The sequence below is a fragment of the Phocoena phocoena genome, chromosome 19 (genome assembly GCF_963924675.1).
Source record: "Phocoena phocoena chromosome 19, mPhoPho1.1, whole genome shotgun sequence".
Lineage (NCBI taxonomy): Eukaryota > Metazoa > Chordata > Mammalia > Artiodactyla > Phocoenidae > Phocoena > Phocoena phocoena.
The window spans coordinates 21,388,893-21,407,223 of NC_089237.1; the positions used below are offsets into that span (position 1 = coordinate 21,388,893).

General features: G+C 48.4%; 1 protein-coding gene across 1 annotated transcript in view; it reads left to right on the plus strand.

The window, feature by feature from the left end:
• The window catches only part of PLXDC1 (plexin domain containing 1), a 60,948-nt gene extending 54,612 nt beyond the window's left edge, over positions 1-6,336 (plus strand). Inside the window, exons 12-14 of the mRNA XM_065896938.1 lie at positions 2,344-2,379; positions 4,511-4,671; positions 6,217-6,336. Of these exons, the coding sequence (XP_065753010.1) occupies positions 2,344-2,379; positions 4,511-4,671; positions 6,217-6,336 (317 nt within the window). The remainder of the gene's footprint in view (positions 1-2,343; positions 2,380-4,510; positions 4,672-6,216) is intronic.
• The last annotated feature ends 11,995 nt before the right edge of the window (positions 6,337-18,331 follow it).

An 18,331-nucleotide genomic window follows, 5' to 3' on the forward strand; every position in this document is an offset into this window, starting at 1 on the left:
ATTGCAATTCCTGAAGAAAACGTATCTTTCTATTATACGCCTACAACTCTCTATTTGTTTTGTTTTACTTTGAATTTTTAGGGGTGCTTTTTATCATTTTATTTTATTATTATTTTTTAATTTATTTCTTTATTTTTGGCTGTGCTGGGTCTTCGCTGCTGTGTGCAGGCTTTGTCTAGTTGCAGTGAGCAGGGGCTACTCCACGTTGCGGTGCGTGGGCTTCTCATTGTGGTGGCTTCTCTTGTTGCAGAGCATGGGCCCTAGGCGCGCCGTCTTCAGTAGCTGTGGCACGCGGGCTTGTGGGCTCTAGAGCGCAGGCTCAGTAGTTGTGGCTCACGGGGTTAGTTGCTCCGCAGCATGTGGGATCTTCCCAGACCAGGGCTTGAACCCGTGTGCCCTGAATTGGCAGGCGGATGCTTAACCACTGCGCCACCAGGGAAGTCCCGAGGGGTGCTTTTTAAATTTAACTTTTTTATAAGTTATGCAACGGTTAAATAATAATTAACATGGTTCCAAAGTCAAATCTACAAAAGTAGCTATATTCAAAGAAGTTTAGTTTCTAGTTTTCTCCCCTCCGCCCTATTCCCTCTTTCCTCTATGAGGGACCATTTAAAATTTTTCTTATGGTTTATTCTTTCATTATCTAATGTGATTTTTTGATATTTGAAGATTTATTGGAAATGTATAGCAGAGCAGTATGCCACGTCCAGGCACTGGGAATGTAAACAGCTGGGTATTGAGAGGCTCACAGTCTGTGGAATCAGTGGGACCCAAGATGCCACAGAAACAGATACCAAATGCAATGGGACACAGGGGAGGACACACCCATCTGTCCTCTGGGAAGTGACGGGCCTGGACCAGGACTAGGGTGAGGCAAGTGAGGCATTCAGTGCAGGTATCAAGTTTAAGGAGACACCAAAAAAAAAAAAAAGCAATAATTAAGATAATAATCTTTTCTTGCAATATTTGTAAAAATCAAAATTAATGCCAAAAATTCCATAATAAACAAAATTTCAAAAAATTCTAAAAAGACAGGATCAGGGGCTTCCCTGGTGGCGCAGTGGCTGGGAGTCCTCCTGCCGATGCAGGGGGCACGGGTTTGTGCCCCGGTCCGGGAAGATCCCACATGCCGCGGAGCGGCTGGGCCCGTGAGCCATGGCCGCGGAGCCTGCGCGTCCGGAGCAGACAGGATCAGACCCTGTGTCACATGTACCACCCTAGCCCCAGTCCTGCAGGGGACATTTCAGGGTTGGGACTTTTGAAAGAGAAGGGGAGGAAGGGCATCCCCTGCAGGAGGAACAGTACATACAGCGGCTCAGAGATCTGAGAGGGCTCCAAGGTCTGGAGAGCCTTGGGTAGCTTGTCACAGACACTGACATGCTGTTGAGCTGTGGCCAGTGGTAGGAGAAAAGAAGATTAGGACACACTGAGAAGGGCCTTGAACATCTATGAACAAAGGGGAGCCAGTGAAATCCTTTAAGATTAGGAGGATGGTGGGGGTGCTAGAGGGGAAGGAGGAACGAAGTGCACGTTGCAGGCCCTACATTGTGGAAGATTCTGCTGGTTTAACGTTTTGATGCTTGAAGCAGTAAGCTCCAGTCATCTAGAACATTCTCCTGACGTGGAATTCTTACTGGCCTTTCCCCATAGGAATCTGTGGGGAAGAGCCACAGGAAGGGTCAACCACTGGAACTTATTTAGGAGGCTGCAAGATACACTCCTTGAGGTGTAGAGGGAGTGTGTTGTACCCTGGGAAGTCTCCAAGCAGATTTGATCTTGTGACACACACACCTCTCCTCAAATCCTTCCTCAGCTTCCCGCTGCCCCTTAGGAGACTGCCCCTTAGGCCCTCAACTTAGCTTTCCAGACAGCTGATCCCCCCATGCCCCCGCTTCACTCTCACCACCCTTCATTCACATCCTCGCTACCCTCCAGCTGCACTGAACTGCTTTTTTTGTCTCAGATGGCCAAGTTCTTGCTGACTCCAGCCTTTGCCCCCGCTCCCTCCTTTGTCTGGGACCCTTTCTCCCAGCCCCATAGCTCATCCCTCCTTCTTGACTCCCTTTGTCTGGGCAAGGGCCCCAGTCGGAGTGAACTCCTAGTAAACACTCAGTAAATATCTGTTGAATGTATGAACACTACGAAAAGTTGCCTCGTCTGTGGCCTTCTACCTTTACACTGCTGTGTGACTTTGAGCAAGTCACCTCCCCTCTCTGTGCTTCAGTTTCCCAGCCTTCAAAATGAAGGGTTGGACTTGAACCTCCCTAAAGTCTCATCCAGACCTAGTGACAGAGGCCATCATGATTCCACTAATCTTGTGCCTTCTCTCCTTTCCCTTTGAAGATGACACCAAGTTGAATCCCTATGCAGAAGGAGAGGGTGAGTACAGAACTGCCTGCCCCTCTTCAACACACCACTGCCTCTTGGACCCACCCTGGAAGAGGGTGCAGCCGTCACCTGGCCTCTTTGCTTTTACTCTGAGTGGGGGAGGGGGAAACAACAGCAGCCTGCGCTTCCCAGACTTCCTGCTGGGTGGGAAGGCAGGGGGCTTCTGGGAACAGACCCCCTAGACTGAAGGAGCAAATCTACATCTAGACATTTCTCATCTCAGCCGCTAACCTCCTGTGGTTCTTCTCCCGGCCTCTGTGCCCTTGAGTATCCGCTTCCCTGATAGGAGTGAGAGGAGGAAGTGAGGGCTAAGCTAGGGCAGGCATGGCTGTGTGGGCCTGTGGCCCTGGCTTCTGTCCCCAGGGGCCTCCCAGCCAATGAGGGGTGGAGAGCAGCTTCTCTCACTCAAGTGGCTTGGCAGAGAGTACATAAACGTTGCCCACCACAACTTTTACAGGGTGCCAGAAGGTGGGGGTCCCCTTTCCCCAGGACTGCCTGGGGGATAACCTCCTCTCTGGGGACATGGGGTGACCCCACCCCACCCCACCCCCACCCTTTGCCCAGAGCCAGCTCAAGCCCTTGCTGCAACTACCACAAAGGGGAGATGGAAGAGCCTTCCAGCCCCAGGGGCTGGGAGACTGTTACCTGGGCTCCAGCAGGAGAGGAGGGGCTGTTAACGCAGCACATCTTGATGGGGTCTCCCATTGCTGCTCTGTGGGCTGTGGGTGTGAGTGTACACGTGTGTCTGTGGGGCTGTGGGGAAGCAGGGGGCCCTGGGCCACGTTCCCCTTACTCTGCACCATGTGCTCATCAGCCCAAGCTCTGCCCCTCAGATCATAGGGTCACTGAAGGCTGAGGTCTGACGGCCAGCTCAGGAGAGGCCAGCTTGGGGCATGTCATCGCAGCTCCCCCAGCTCTTGGCAGATAGAGGCACGAACCACGCACAGGAGTGCCCCAGGATAGTTTCTCTCCTGGGTTTTTTTTTCTGCTGACAGAGAAAAGGGGATGGGGAACATAATGATTTTGGATGCACACAATATCTTATTAAAAATCTCTACACCCTGTTGACTCCCATTCCACCCACCAGCGATGTAAAGTGGATTCAACATTTGTGTTGCTTACATGCTTATCTGTCTTCTCTGTGTCGTTATCTCCACATCCTTTTAGGGTAGAGAGAAGGAGCAAAAGCCCACCCCAGGTAATATCAGGGAACTAGGTTTCTTGGTGGCTGGCACTGTGTCCTTGGACAAATCCCTTCATCTCTCTGTATTTCCATTCCTTCAGCCATATGAGAAAGGGGTTGGACTGGATGAGCTTCCAGTTCGATAGTCTATGGAAAATACCCAGTCTTCTCCTGGGGAATGTATTTCAAATGCTTGGAATGTTCACAAAGAGTGTCTGCTGGTTTATTAGCCCTCCGAGTGTCTAGTTCATTTCTTTTATTGAGTTCCTCTGATGGGTCTGCCGATTCTTCTAAGAGTTGAAAACACAGAGATGACTAAGACACTGTCCTTGCCCTACAGGAGGTCACAATCTGGTAGTGGACAGTGACAGGTAAAGATGTGGTCATTTTGCTATCATAATAGCTAACACTTTTTAAAGTTGTCCAAGATACCTGCCGTGATCCTCAGCAGTTGACACGATTTATCTCATTTTCACCCTCTCAATAACCCTACCAGGTACTTAACATTATTATCCTTGTGCTACAGAGATGATAACCGAGACACAGAGAAGTTAAATAATTTGCCCAAGGTCACACAGCTCGTAAGTAGCAGAGCCTGGATTTGAATCCAGGCAGCCAGGCTCCAGATCCCAAGTCTTAACCATCACATGCCCTTTGTGAATTCCTTAAAAGAACTTATATGGGATGGGTACTGGAGAGAAATTTTATGATCCTTAGTAGACATTTGGGCAACTTTTAAGTGATTTTGGAAAACGACCTGAACCGTGCCAAGAACAAAGTTCATGTCATACTCATAATGGTTCCACCGACTCCACCTTTTCATGTATTTGATAAGTAGACCTGAAGGTTCAGTCGGCTTTCATCTCTGGGACTTTGTCAGAACCCAGGACCCCATGACCCCACCTTCCTTGCTCCCCTGACCTAATGGTCTCTCCACAGGCCTTCAGAACAACCTGTCCCCCAAGACAAAGGGCCCCCCCTTGCACCTGGGCACCATCGTGGGCATCGTGCTGGCCGTCCTCCTCTTGGCGGCCGTCATCCTGGCCGGGATCTATATCAATGGCCACCCCACCTCCAACACTGCGCTCTTCTTCATCGAGGTCAGTGCAGGACTGGGCCGCCTCTCTCTGGCGTCTGCATCTGCGTCAGTGTATCCCCAGCCTTTCAATACCTGCCTCTCCCCATCTCATCCCTCACCCGCCACGTGCCGGCCTCCTGTTTCCACCTGAGGGACTTCATTGACTCCATCCAGGCACATCTTGCACTGGCGGCCACCCTCTGAGTCCCTAACTCCCCCAGGGCTTGACCCCTCAGGACTCCTCCGGCCCTCTTGTCCTGTTGAACAGCCTCTGCTTTTGCGCTCCCGTTTGTGAAATCAGAACAGTCCCCAGAAGAAAGAAAGAGGCCAAAAATGCCTCACATGCCCCTTGAGTGTTGTGCAACCATCCCTAATGATTTATGGTCTCTCACACCCAAATTCCAGGCCTGGTGCTTATTCAAAGCCATAATGGAACTGAGGTCTCTGCCTCTTGGCCTGCTGTGTGCGATTTTCGATTAGATTTGACAGGCCATAGTAATCATAAGAGTTGCTCTGTCTGGGAGCTTTTGTTGAGGATGCTGCAGTTTGCAACATCTCAGGCTTCAGAAGAGTCAGCCTGAGGTGAGGTGCAGCATGGGAAGTAAGGCCTGCGCCCCTTCACTCTGGGCCACAGAGCTCAGCAGCCCCTGCCCCAGCCCCAGCCCCCCACTCTCGGCATCTGACCAGCTCTCTGAATCCTACAGTGATGGGGCCTCTGGGACTGCAATCCTCCACATGGGTCACAAGCCCCCAACCTCATCACCCAGAGGCCTAGGTCTTTCCCTCCTCTCTGTTTTGTTTTTTTTTTGTGTGGCACTCGGGCCTCTCACTGCTGTGGCCTCTCCCACTGCAGAGCTCCGGACACACAGGCCCAGCGGCCACGGCCCACGGGCCCAGATGCTCCACGGCACGCGGGATCTTCCCGGACCGGGGCACGAACCCGCGTCCCCTGCATCGGCAGGCGGAATCCCAACCACTGGGCCACCAGGGAAGCCCCCTCCTCTCTGTTTAGATGCCCCCTTGTTTCTTATGAATTCTAACCAGTCATTCTTAGGTTAAGATTAAGACCTACTGAGTCTAAGGCCAACCTTGTTTCACCTGGGGAACCTGCAGATCCCCAGCCACAGGGATGCTGACGAGAGGTCTGATGGAGGACTGGGAATCTGCATTTCCTTCAGCTCCCCAGCTCCGATGCAGGCCCTGTACTGTCTGGAGGGTTATCTTAGCGTTTCCAGAGCCTCCCAGATCATTCCATCTCTTACCCACTCCCTCACTTTCCACAGTCTCAGGACTCCACTCTGTGCCGCTGAGCTTTTCACCTTGCGTCCTGTAGTCTACACGGCGAGGAATAAAATGACCTCTTCCTTCCCAACTCCTGGGGCTCCCAGCAGGTTTCCCAGGGGCGCGAAGGATCACAGCTGGGAGCCTTCTGGGGGAGAGGGCCCTAAACTTCACCCTCCGCCAGCACCTTTGAGAAGTGCTCAGAGCCGTCCCCGGGGGAAGGGGGAGGGGGGGAGGGTCCCAGGGGAGGGATCGCGCCGCTGACTCTGTGCCTGTGTTCTCGCAGCGGAGACCTCGCCGCTGGCCGGCCATGAAGTTCCGCAGCCACCTTAACCACTCCACCTACACAGAAGTTGAGCCCTCAGGCCACGAGAAGGAGGGCTTCGTGGAGGCCGAGCAGTGCTGAGAGCGCCAGGTCTCCCTTGGAAGGGTAGGAAGGAAGACCCGGGGACCTCAGCAAACGTGAGTCAAAGCAAAGCAGAGAAGTGACTTTCCTTGGCCTCCTGTGAACACACCCTGGCTGGGAAGATGAGCCCATGGTCTGTGGTGCCAGAGCTATAGTTTGGCCATCACACCCCAACTATTGAAGCAGGAGGCAGAAAAGCAACCACATTGAATTTTTAAGGAACAGTAACCTAATTTCAGCCTGTTTTGATGCCAGGGGTCTCCCCTTCTGAGTCTCTCAATGGTCTACTCTGTAGCTGCCTCAGAGGTCCCCTCCCACCTGGAGACAGCCAGATGCCCTGCTCCGGTCACCTAACGCCCCTACATATGACACGAGAGAACCCAGCTCTAGACTGGGGCCGCTGTATTCCAGGGTCCATAGACTCAAGAGCTGGTCCTCAAGGCTACGGATGCAGCATATTTTGCTCCAGCTTCTGTGCTCTGGAAGTCTGAAGAAGGAGTTCTCTCCATCTGTTAAAACACAGGTATGGCTGCTCCCAGCCCTTTTGGCAAGCCACTGACCGGCATGCTGGCATCAGAAGAAAGCCAAATGAGAGAAGAAAGAACTTGTGGGAAGATCGTATTTTTAGGCTTCACTACCCCAGCTTGACCTTTCTGCTGAGAACCAGTACTTCTGCAACAAACATGTGTGTTGCTTGTGTTGCGGGCTTTATCCAACTGCAGCCCAGCCCGGGCCTGGCAAGCCGTGCTGTGCACGGCCGCGTCTACCCTGCGGGCTCTTCATTCCAATGGTACGTTTGGTGTCCACTGTATTCACTGGCCTGGTCTTCTGTCAGTGCCAGTAAGTACCTCCAAAGGCAGGGCCTGCCTGATTAATATTTTTCCTCCTCTGAGCTGGAATTTTATAGCCATTAAAGAGAAACAAGGTGGAGAGAGGGCTTCTTGAAACATACCCAGCAGGGAGCTTCAGTTGGATTCTGTTGAAAAGCAAAGCCTCCAGAGGGATTGGGATAGCGGAAGCTGGTGTGGGAAAGAGGGACTTTATACGTAAGACCTTGACCTGGAAAGTTGCTTGCATCTCCCCAACTCTGCCGGAAGTTCTTGGGGCAGAGAGTTTAGGCTCCTAAACTTAACCTGGTTTTAAGGGAGTTCTGTCCCAGGGATGAGTTGGGGTTGCTTCTGAAGAGCATTTCAAGTGAAAACCTATAGTTTACCCTCATTCAAAGTAAAAAAACATCATCAGCAAATAAATATTAAATCACAGTCTCCACTTAGTCATATCCTTTTACGCATGTCACCGGGATGCTGCCAAAGAGAGAAGTTAGTTTAAATACAAGGCCTCCTGAGGCGGGGGTAGGGAGTCTGCCAATAACCAGGCACATCCAAACACTGGGCTGAAGGTTTTCCAGATGTTTCGTGGTTTATCCTTGGTGAGGATGGTAACAATCAGAGTGGGAAACATGCTGGACCTCGGCTATCTATATGTATTCTTCATAAACCAGGCAAAGGAATAGCTATGGTTTTGAGAAATCGTATCAGAATTTGCAAAAGTAAAAAGATAATACAGCAAAGAGAATAGGATTCTTTTCAAACTTCTGAAGGACAGAAAGGTCTGAAACAGAACTCTCTTAATGGGAAAACTGCAGCCAGGCACTGAAATACTCTAGGCTCCCAGCACTGCTGGCTGGCAGGAGGGTGATTTTTGCCCTTGCCGGACCAGCAGAGCATCTATGACCTTTGTGTGTCTAAAATGGCCAGTGGGGCAGTCCCCACTGTGGCCAAATGCAGTGCATAGCTCCATGGATCCCACTCCCAAACTCCAGCACACTTCTTCCCAATGGGAGCTCTTCCGATTGTTCTGATTCCTGGAGGGGAAGAACACAAGAGTGAAGAAACGGGTGGTGATGTCCTGAGGTCTCTGCCGGTAACACTGCAGGTAGAGAGAGAAAGCATGAGATAGCTCAGACCAGTCACAGCAAGCCTAGCTGGCGCCTGGGATGACAGTGGTGAGGGCAGTGGAGCTGTTTGGCAGCAGGTAGCCTCGTTTGTTAACAGCAAAAAAGAACTAAAGATGTGTCCCTAAGGGAGGTCCCTGGACACTAAGAGTCCCTCAAGCCACAACAAAGTGCTCCTAGGAAACAGCCAGCAACTCGCAGAGTGAACACTGGTTCCCGGATATCCTTAGGATCTCTCACAAGATCAAGCATCTCTTAGACCCAGGAGTTTTACTCCAAGGTTTAGAGCGGGTTCTTTGGGTAACTATAGAGAGTGACTCACCTGCACAGTGGGTGACCAGAAGGAGACAGGGGTTTCATGGTCAACCAGCTGAGCACAATCGACCACAGAGAGCTTGCAAACTTCCGGTCCCCTCCACCCCACGGGCAGATACAATTACTGTGACCGGAAGCTTCAACCCCTTGAAACAGCTGTCTGTGTTGTACCCAGAAATCAGAAGCTCTCGGGGAGGCTCTGTTTTACACCAGAACTCTTAAGAGAGCCAACAAGAAAATGAGAAGAAGAAGAAGAATGCAGAGGCCAAGTGTGAGAGGAGACCCCTGGATCAGGCTGTGAGCACAACTTAGTTCCCCTTTAATCAGCTGCCCCTAGATTTGTGGATCTGTCCAGTCAGGTCCCTGGGGTTTCTGATTCTAGAACATGGGTGCATATAAGCCCAGCCACCAACCCCAGTACCCAGAAATGCCTCAGGAAGAGCAGATGGGGTTTTTCAAGCTTGACTAACTGGCCATCTCCCTTCCACCATAATTAGGTATCACCAGCCACTCACCCCAGCTGGCCCCTGACTCTGGAAACTGCCTCTTCAGGTCTCAGCCTGGAGCCTGAGGTTGAAAATGTCCTTTTGTCCCTGTTAGAGGTTCTCGGTGGGCCTATGGAAACAACCTTTAAAATTTGTGTGTTTTGCCAGGGCTTGCCTGTGCCATGTGTTCTTGTATGTATATATTTAGGTGTCTATCTATATTTATAGATAGATAGATAGATTATTGCTAAAAACATTGGATGAGGCTTGTAGCTGTGCTCAGCCTGTAGCTTGTTGTATTGTATTAAGACAGTGGCGAAAGCTGCCAGCCAACCACACTATGTGAAAAGAAGAGTGTTCACCACCAGAGCTGAACGCTTATTTCGTTGTGGGCAGAGCTAGGACTCTGTTCTCTGGGTACAGGGACAGATAAGAGATTTGCATGAAGCACTGATCAGGGGCCACACCCAGACTCCCTACACCAGGTGGAGTCACAAATAAAAGCAGCCTCTCTCTCTCACCATCTCCACCCTACCCCACCCCCAACGAAAAGCCACCTGAACTTACAGCACAGTTCGAAGGATCTGGGATCTGAGGGCACACTAGCTGTTCTAAATGCAACGTATTCACATATTTAGCGTGAAAATTCCTTGCACGGATTTCAGTGTTAATAAAAGGCAACGTTCATTTACGACTTCTGCCGTGTGCAAAATTAAATGCAAAGGATTTTGTGTGACATTCTACAAATCCTCGCACAGACTTTAGTCCTGATGACTGCCAGCTTCTCTAAGGACCGAGCTAAGGAGCAGAGGAACAGCCTCCAGCAATCTGCCCACCAGGGGTGCTCTTCCCAAACTCCTGTCCCACCTCAAGAGAAGCAGCCTGGAAAGAGACTCCAGCTATTTATTCGTGGTTTGTAAGTCCCTGGAAGTAAACCTCATGGGTTTCTAATCTACTATCTAGAAATACAGAATAAATGTGCTAAGTTGACACTGCCACATTTCTGGAGGCTTTGCATTTGGACCACTTTAGTAGCCTCGTCGTTTTTATTACTTTGCATATTTTGCTCACAAAACATGGTTAAGCAAACCAAAACAAAAAGAGGAAAAATTTGAACTTCTTACAGCCAAAATCAGCTATGCCAAATTTCAGGCTCCGAAAAAAAGCCAATTTATAAATAAACATGCTGTGTTTGCCAAATAAAGAGGAATGTGTTGGAGAAGGCCATGTGGATTGGTGAGAAAGCCCCCCAGCTGCTCCACAGTGCGTCAGGAGGCGGAGCTGCAGCCCCAGCCCTGCCCCTGAGGAGCTGTGTGTTGTCGGCCAAGTCACCCCACTTCTCTGGGCCTCTGCGAAATCAGGGAGTGGAAGGACTAATTGATCGAAGGAGGGGATGTTTTCCTCTCCTTAGCAAATACGCCTATCTGTTTCTGTTTTGTTTTGTTTTTTTCTAGTTCACAAGCAGCTCAGATGGCAGCATCCCTTTCGCTTCCATTATCTTGGTGAAGTGATCAACTTTGTCTGCCCGGGACTTCCCTGGCTCTAACACTGAGAGCCCTGTGTCCCAGGAAACCCCCTAGTCGAGAGCCCGCTGGGACAATTGGTTAGTCTATCCTTGGAGTCTATCCCGACCCCATTGGCTGAAGAGATGTTAACAAGCTCAAGTACTTGTAGAGCATCAGAGTCTTGGACTTACCTATTCAAAGTGTGGTCCACACAGGAATCCCCTGGGGGTCAGCTGGAAATGCAGAACTCAGGCCCACCCAACCCAGACCTACTGAGTCAGAATCTGCATTTGAGCAACTCCCCAGGTGACTGAAGTGAAATGCATGAACGTTTGAGAAGCATTTCTAGGCAACAATTTTACTGACATGATCACAGCCTGTCAGGTGAGGGGGGGGGGGCAGAATTATTCCCCCATTTCTCAGATGAGGAAACTGAGGCTCAGGTGGTTTACTTATTTATTTATTCATTTGATCAATACTCATTAAGCTCATACTGTGTGCCAGGCATCATTAAGTGACTTGCCCAAGGTCACACGGCTAGTGAGTAGCTGAGACAGTCCCCAAACCCAGGACTTTGGATTCCCATCCGGGGTTGTTCCCCGGGTACTGTGGGGTGACGCCAGAACCACGTGGCCACAGTGTAACAGGGAAGCTGATTGTAGATTAAACAGAGCCCTTCCAGGCCTGTAGAGAGTCTCAAGAAGATGTAGAACAACGACGTCAAATACATACTCTAGGGACTTTCTTGGCGGTCAAGTGGTTAAGACTTGGCGCTTCCAAAGCAGTGGACACGGGTTCGATCCCTGGTTGGGGAACTAAGATCCTGCCTGCCATGCGGCACAGTATGTACTTTTGGGTCCTGAAACCGTGAGCTTATCACCTATTTATTTACACAGCCCAAGAGCTTAAAAATATCCTCATTTTTACTGCTTCCTTCTCACCCGGATCCCCCACTCCAGTGACCCTCCGACGTGAAGATTTGGAAACACTCTCCGTAAGGCTTTACAGAACACCAAGGCACCCCTCGGTGCTTATTTTCTTGAATGGACGGCAACTGATTACTTCATTTTTCCCATGGGGCTGGAGAGAAGGAAGATGGGGAGGGGAGGGAGAATCCTTACTTGAACTGCTAACACCAAAGAGAAATTCTTCTGGGGACGATTTTTCTGATGTTCATAAAACATTTTTACATTTGGTCCCTAGAGATAGCTAAATCATACCCACAGTTTTCCACAAAGCTAAAAGCATGGAAAAGGAAACATCTAAATATAAGCCAATAAAATCTCATCATACACTCCCAGGCTTGGGTGAGAACCTTTCCTTCCAGCTTCAGTGTTTCCTCTTCAAATTTTTCTATTCAGAAACTGACTGTCACCACCAGGGGTTCAGATGGAGTAGCCAAAATGTATGTCTCATCGTGTCCAGCTGAGAAAGTCTGAAAAGCCTCAAAAAATAACAGATCCCCCCAAAATAAATAAATAAATAAATAAAAATAACAGATCCCATCTCTTCTCCACGGATCCGCCTTACATTCCCCTCAGTTTAGACCCCATTTTGAATACACAGTTTTGCTGCTCTCAACAAACTTGGACGCAGTGGGTCCAGTGCCTAATGGTGATTGTTTTGCCTTTACTCCCCTCTCCCAAGGAGCAGTAAGTAATTCCAAGAGCCTCCCTCAAGGTCAAAAGGGCAGCCTGCTCCAGGGCCCACAGTCTCCAGTGGCCAGAGCTGCAGACACCCCTCTCTGTTCCTTGGGTTTGGTTGGGTTGCACCCCACAGGCCTACAAGGCCTGTGCTTGCCCAGATTCAAGACCAAAGAAAGAGCCCGGAGTCAGCAGCAGAGACATCAATGGTTTAATGGATGTGGGAGCTTACACGTCTGAAGCAGGGTCCTGGAGCGACATCCCCCCATGTACAGCAGACGGGCAGGCCATGGTGGCAGTCTTTGCTCCCAGGGGGAAGGAGTTGCCAGTTAACAGGGAAACTGACATCAGGTGGGCTCATTAGTCACCAGTAGAAGGGCACGCCCCTCACTATGCCTTTAACTAGAACAATCACTAGCTGGGGCCTGGGCCAAGAACCTAGGAAGGTCAGTCATGCGTGTAAGATATAGGCGAAGCATAGGCACTGGTCGGGCTGGGGATGTACAGAGAGCAAGAGAACAGCCATCTTAAGTGGCCCAACCATACAGGGCCCTTCTCCCCCAAGGCCTCTGTGCTCACAACTTTGGGCATTAGCAATGCTTACTTACAAAGGCCCCGACCTACTTATTTTTGTCCTCTGACATGATGACGGTGGGGGCGTGGCAGCTCACATTTGCTAAGCGCTGACTGTGTTCCAGGCACTGTTTTATGAGAGTTATTTGTATTATCACCTATGGGGCAGATGCTACTGTTATCTCTACTTTACAGAGGAGGCCACTGAGGGTCAGAGCGAGAGGGAATTTGCTCAAGGTCACCAGCAAGGTCACTCAGGAAATGTAACTAGAACTCGGCAAAGGTAACTAGAAGTCAGATGGACTTTGGCCCTCAGCTTTGGTTCCTGAGGCCAAAGCGTGCCCACTCTCCTACCCTCAACACCTCGACCCGTCTTCTGTCAAAGGCACTATGGACCCTGTCCTCTGTGGAAGACACACTTCCCAGCCAGGAAGTGAAATTGGGTGGGAAGAGGCATCACTGACCTAGTTTCAAGTAGAAGTTTTAAATCTCTGAGGCCCCACAGATGGGGTGACCTCCAGTTCACTAGGCTTTAACCCTGTAGGAATGAACCTTCTTGGGGGTGCTCCTCCCATCCTTTGGGCCACACATCTTAAGAGACTCTTACCGGATGTTTTCTCATCTGTAAGAGCCCAGTTTATGAGAATGGCTCTCTTGGGACTTCCCTGGTGGTCAGTGGGTAAGACTCCACGCTCCCAATGCAGAGAGCCCAAGTTTGACCCCTGATCGGAAAGCTAGATCCCGCATACGTGCTGCAACTAAGAGTCCACATGCTGCAACTAAGAAGCCCGCATGTCACAAGTGAAAAAAAAAAAGATCCCGCATGCCGCAATGAAGATCCAGCGTGCCGCAACTAAGACCTGGCACAGCCAAAATAAATTAATTAATTAAAGAAAAAAGAATCGGTCCCTTGTCCAGTCCCCCAATCCCTTAGTTTTACAGATAGGAAACGGAAGCCCCAGGAAAGCCAAGAACCACGCCCAAGACCACACAGGAAGTGAGAGAGCCGCCCCTGCTGTTTCTCCAGCATGCGTGGTGGGTAAGTGCATGGGCTCTGATGCCACCAGGCCTGAGTTGATTCCTGGTGATGCCGCATACCACCTCTGTGACCTTACAAAATTACTCAATGTCCCTATGTACTTTCCACTTCAGTTAAATGGAAGTGATGAAAGGAATAGCACCTGCCTCCTCAAGCTTCATGAGGATGAAATATTCCAGTGTTTAGCCAAGCATAGCACTAAGTGCTCCGGAAGTCTTGGCTTCTTCTTTACTTGTTAGTTACTGAATGCAACACCACCTATTACCCAGGGCAGTGAACAGCTTTTCTGGTGCTTCCTGCTGTCTTTATGTTTGAGCATCACATCTACCAGAAGGAGACACTCTGCTGAGTGACCTGCTCAGAAAGCATCCCTCTCAGAATGCCTCCCACTTTCCCTGGGATGGGGACAGACACCGACAGACATCCCTGCAACGGGGTGGCTCTCGGTACTCTGAAAGAAACAGAAAGGCACTGAAATTCTTCATTCTTAGCTTTCTTTTTCTTTTTTAACATCTTTATTGGAGTATAATTGCTTTACAATGTGTTAGTTTCTGTTGTATAACAAAGTGAATCAGCTATACGTACACATATCCCCATATCCCCTCCTTCTTGCATCTCCCTCCCACCCTCCCTATCCCACCCCTCTAGGTGGACACATAGCATTGAGCTGATCCCCCTGTGCTATGCGGCTGCTTCCCACTAGCTATCTATTTTACATTTGATAGTGTATATATGTCCATGCTGCTCTCTCACTTCGTCCCAGCTTACGTTCCCCCTCCCCGTGTCCTCAAGTCCATTCTCTACATCTGCGTCTTTATTCCTGTCCTGCCCCTAGGTTCATCAGAACCATTTTTTTTTTAGATTCCATATATATGTGTTAGCATATGGTATTTGTTTTTCTCTTTCTGACTTACTTCATTCTGTTTGACAGACTCTAGGTCCATCCACCTCACTACAAATAACTCAATTTTGTTTCTTTTTATGGCTGAGTAATATTCCATTGTATGTATGTGCCACATCTTCTTTATCCATTCATCTGTCGATGGACACTTAGGTTGCTTCCATGTCCTGGCTATTGTAAACAGTACTGCTATGAACATTGTGGTATATGTTGCTTTTTGAATTATGGTTTTCTCAGGGTATATGCCCAGGAGTAGTATTGCTGGGTCATATGGTAGTTCTATTTTTAGTTTCTTAAGGAACCACCATACTGTTCTCCATAGTGGCTGTATCAATTTACATTCCCACCAACAGTGCAAGAGGGTTCCCTTTTCTCCACACCCTCTCCAGCAATTATTATTTGTAGATTTTTTGATGATGGACATTCTGACCAGTGTGAAGTGATACCTCATTGTGGTTTTGACTTGCATTTCTCTAATGATTAGTGATGTTGAGCATCCTTTCATGTGTTTGTTAGCAATCTGTGTATCTTCTTTGGAGAAATGTCTATTTAGGTCTTCTGCCCATTTTGGGATTGGGTTGTTTGTTTTTTTGATATTGAGCTGCATGAGCTGCTTGTATATTTTGGAGATTAATCCTTTGTCAGTTGCTTCTTTTGCAAATATTTTCTCCTGTTCTGAAGGCTGCCTTTTCATCTTGTTTATGGTTTCCTTTGCTGTGCAAAAGATTTTAAGTTTCATTAGGTCGTATTTTTTTATTTTTGTTTTTATTTCCATTTCTCTAGGAGGTGGGTCAAAAAGGATCTTGCTGTGATTTATTTCATAAAGTGTTCTGCCTATGTTTTCCTCTAAGAGTTTTATAGTGTCTTGCCCTACACTTAGGTCTTTAATCCATTTTGAGTTTATTTTTGTGTATGGTTTTAGGAAGTGTTCTAATTTGATTCTTTTACATGTAGCTGTCCAGTTTTCCCAGCACCACTTATTGAAGAGGATGTCTTTCTCCATTGTATATTCTTGCCTCCTTTATCAAAGATAAGGTGACCATACGTGCGTGGGTTTATCTCTGGGCTTTCTATCCTATTCCATTGAGCTATATTTCTGTTTCTGTGCCAGTACCATACTGTCTTGATTACTGTAGCTTCGTAGTATAGTCTGAAGTCAGGGAGCCTGATTCCTCCAGCTCCATTTTTCTTTCTCAAGATTGCTTGCTTTGGCTATTCAGGGTCTTTTGTGTTTCCATACAAATTGTGAAATGTTTTTGTTCTAGTTCTGTGAAAAATGCCATTGGTAGTTTGATAGGGATTGCATTGCATTCTTAGCTTTCTATAATTATCTTCAAAACACTAGCTCAGGCTTCCCTGGTGGTGCAGTGGTTGAGAATCTGCCTGCCAATGCAGGGGACACGGGTTTGAGCCCTGGTCTGGGAAGATCTCACATGCTGCGGAGCAAATAGGCCCATGAGCCACAACTACTGAGCCTGCACGTCTGGAGCCTGTGCTCCGCTACGAGAGGCCATGACAGTGAGAGGCCCACGCACCGCAATGAAGAGTGGCCCCCACTCGCCGCAACTAGAGAAAACCCTTGTACAGAAATGAAGACCGAACACAGCCAAAAATAAATAAATAAATAAATAAAATTTTAAAAACCCAAAGAAGACATACATCTTTAAGTTGAAAAAAAAAAAACACTAGCTCATTTTTATGTCCTTTAAGGGAAAAAAGGAATATGAGAAAGGGGTATTGCAGAAATCAAACCCTGGAAACTTCCCTCAGCGATTAATTCTGAAGGAAGGTCTCAGTACTCAAGGCTGACTGTTTTTTTAAGTGGACCAGTTGAGGCACTGGGTTGACTTTTCCATTTCCTTTTTTTTTTTTTTAACTTTTCTATTTCCTTTTAAACTTAAATTAGATTAATTGTTGCAATTCCTTTTTAAAAACAGGTTAATAGAGCACCTACAATGAATACTAACAGGTACTTTGCATATTTGTAGAAAAGATACATGTAGAACAAGACGCATGGCTCTTATCTGGAAACTCTTCTTTTCCTCACCTGAGAAATCCCTCTCAGGGATATTTTGATGGAAAGGAAAAAGGTGAAAAGACTTCCACATTATTTCAAAGCCTTGTCACACGAGGCCAAGACAAGCCCAGATGTGGCTCTCCTGCAGGCTTGTGCGTGCGGATGGGTAACAGGCCTGAGGAAGGGTGGGATGAATCCCCACGCCTGGCTGAAGAGGGAGCCTTTGATCTCTAGGCCCACGGAACAACCAGAAAACCCACACTTCTCATTTCTCCTCTTGCTTGCTTCCTCTCCTTCACGAGGGGAGACTGTTAAGTTCCCGGCAACCCTGGAAGCAGGACAATGGGTCAGTGGACATGGAAGCATTTCCCACTCACACAGGCCCCAGGGCTGGGTCTGCCAGTTTCTGGTTATTTGGGGGGAAAAGGCACACATTAACTCTCAGACCTCAGCACCCAAATATATGACTCATAGGCAGCCTGCTGCATAAAGAAAGGACACAAAATGAGGAAATGCAAAGTGTCAGAGACGTTTCTGGAACAAACTCCTTCCTGCCCAGGTCTTCCTAATCCAGATTTTCAATTTCTGGGGAAAATCGCTTTCTGCTTTGGAAACCCCCTAGCAGAGTGGGAGGCATGGAAGGGTTCATGGCCCCGGGCGGGTCAGAATCAAGTACCGAAGGGCTACAAAGGAATATCCCCTTTTCTGTGTTTATGAAGATTTACTGAAAAGTCCCTTTGAGGAAGTCATTCTGCCTCTCAGAGCTCAGAGAAGCAGAAAAGCTCCCATGGGCCTTCTATAAGTTTTCTCCTAGTTCTTCTACTTGGAAGTGATGGTTGAAGATATATCCACCACAGTGATTTCTGTTAGTTCCATGAGTTCCTTCTTTTCAGGCTGTAGATTTGACAACCAGCAATTACAAGAACCTAAATGACTACAGCTCTCACAACACTTGTATTTCCCTATGCTCTAATAAAACAAAGTTCCTCACCAGTTTGACATACAAGGGGCTCCCTCTCCCGCCTCCACTCTCACTCGTAATGAAAGGATCGCTCCTTTAGGGCTTTACAGCTCTCAAAACACTTTCACTTGTTCAAGTCATGCCACGGGGGCGTTGGGACCTCCTGATGCCATTCCTCCCCCCAGCCCAATGCCAAACAAGATGCCGAGTTCAGTACTAGAATAACCATACTTTATATTGATAGATCTTCTTAGTGTTCAAAACACTTTCTCAATATGGTATCTCATCTGAGCATACTAGTTCTCCTTTGAGATTAACAGGGTGGAAACCTACATCTCATACTAAGGATAAAGGAAACTGAAGCTCAGAGCACTGAGTGATTTTCCCAGGCCCCACTGCCTCGGACCAGGAGATCACATCAGAACTTCAACTCCACCCACCACTAATAATATACCAGTGACAGCTAAAGTTTATGGAGCATCTTTCGTAGTCCAAGCACTACTAAGCATCTCATAGGCATTTCAGCCAGAAAGTGGAAAGGAAGGCAGTGTGACCTTCACTCACTGCTGGATTCCCAAGGACATCAATCAAACTTCACTTTT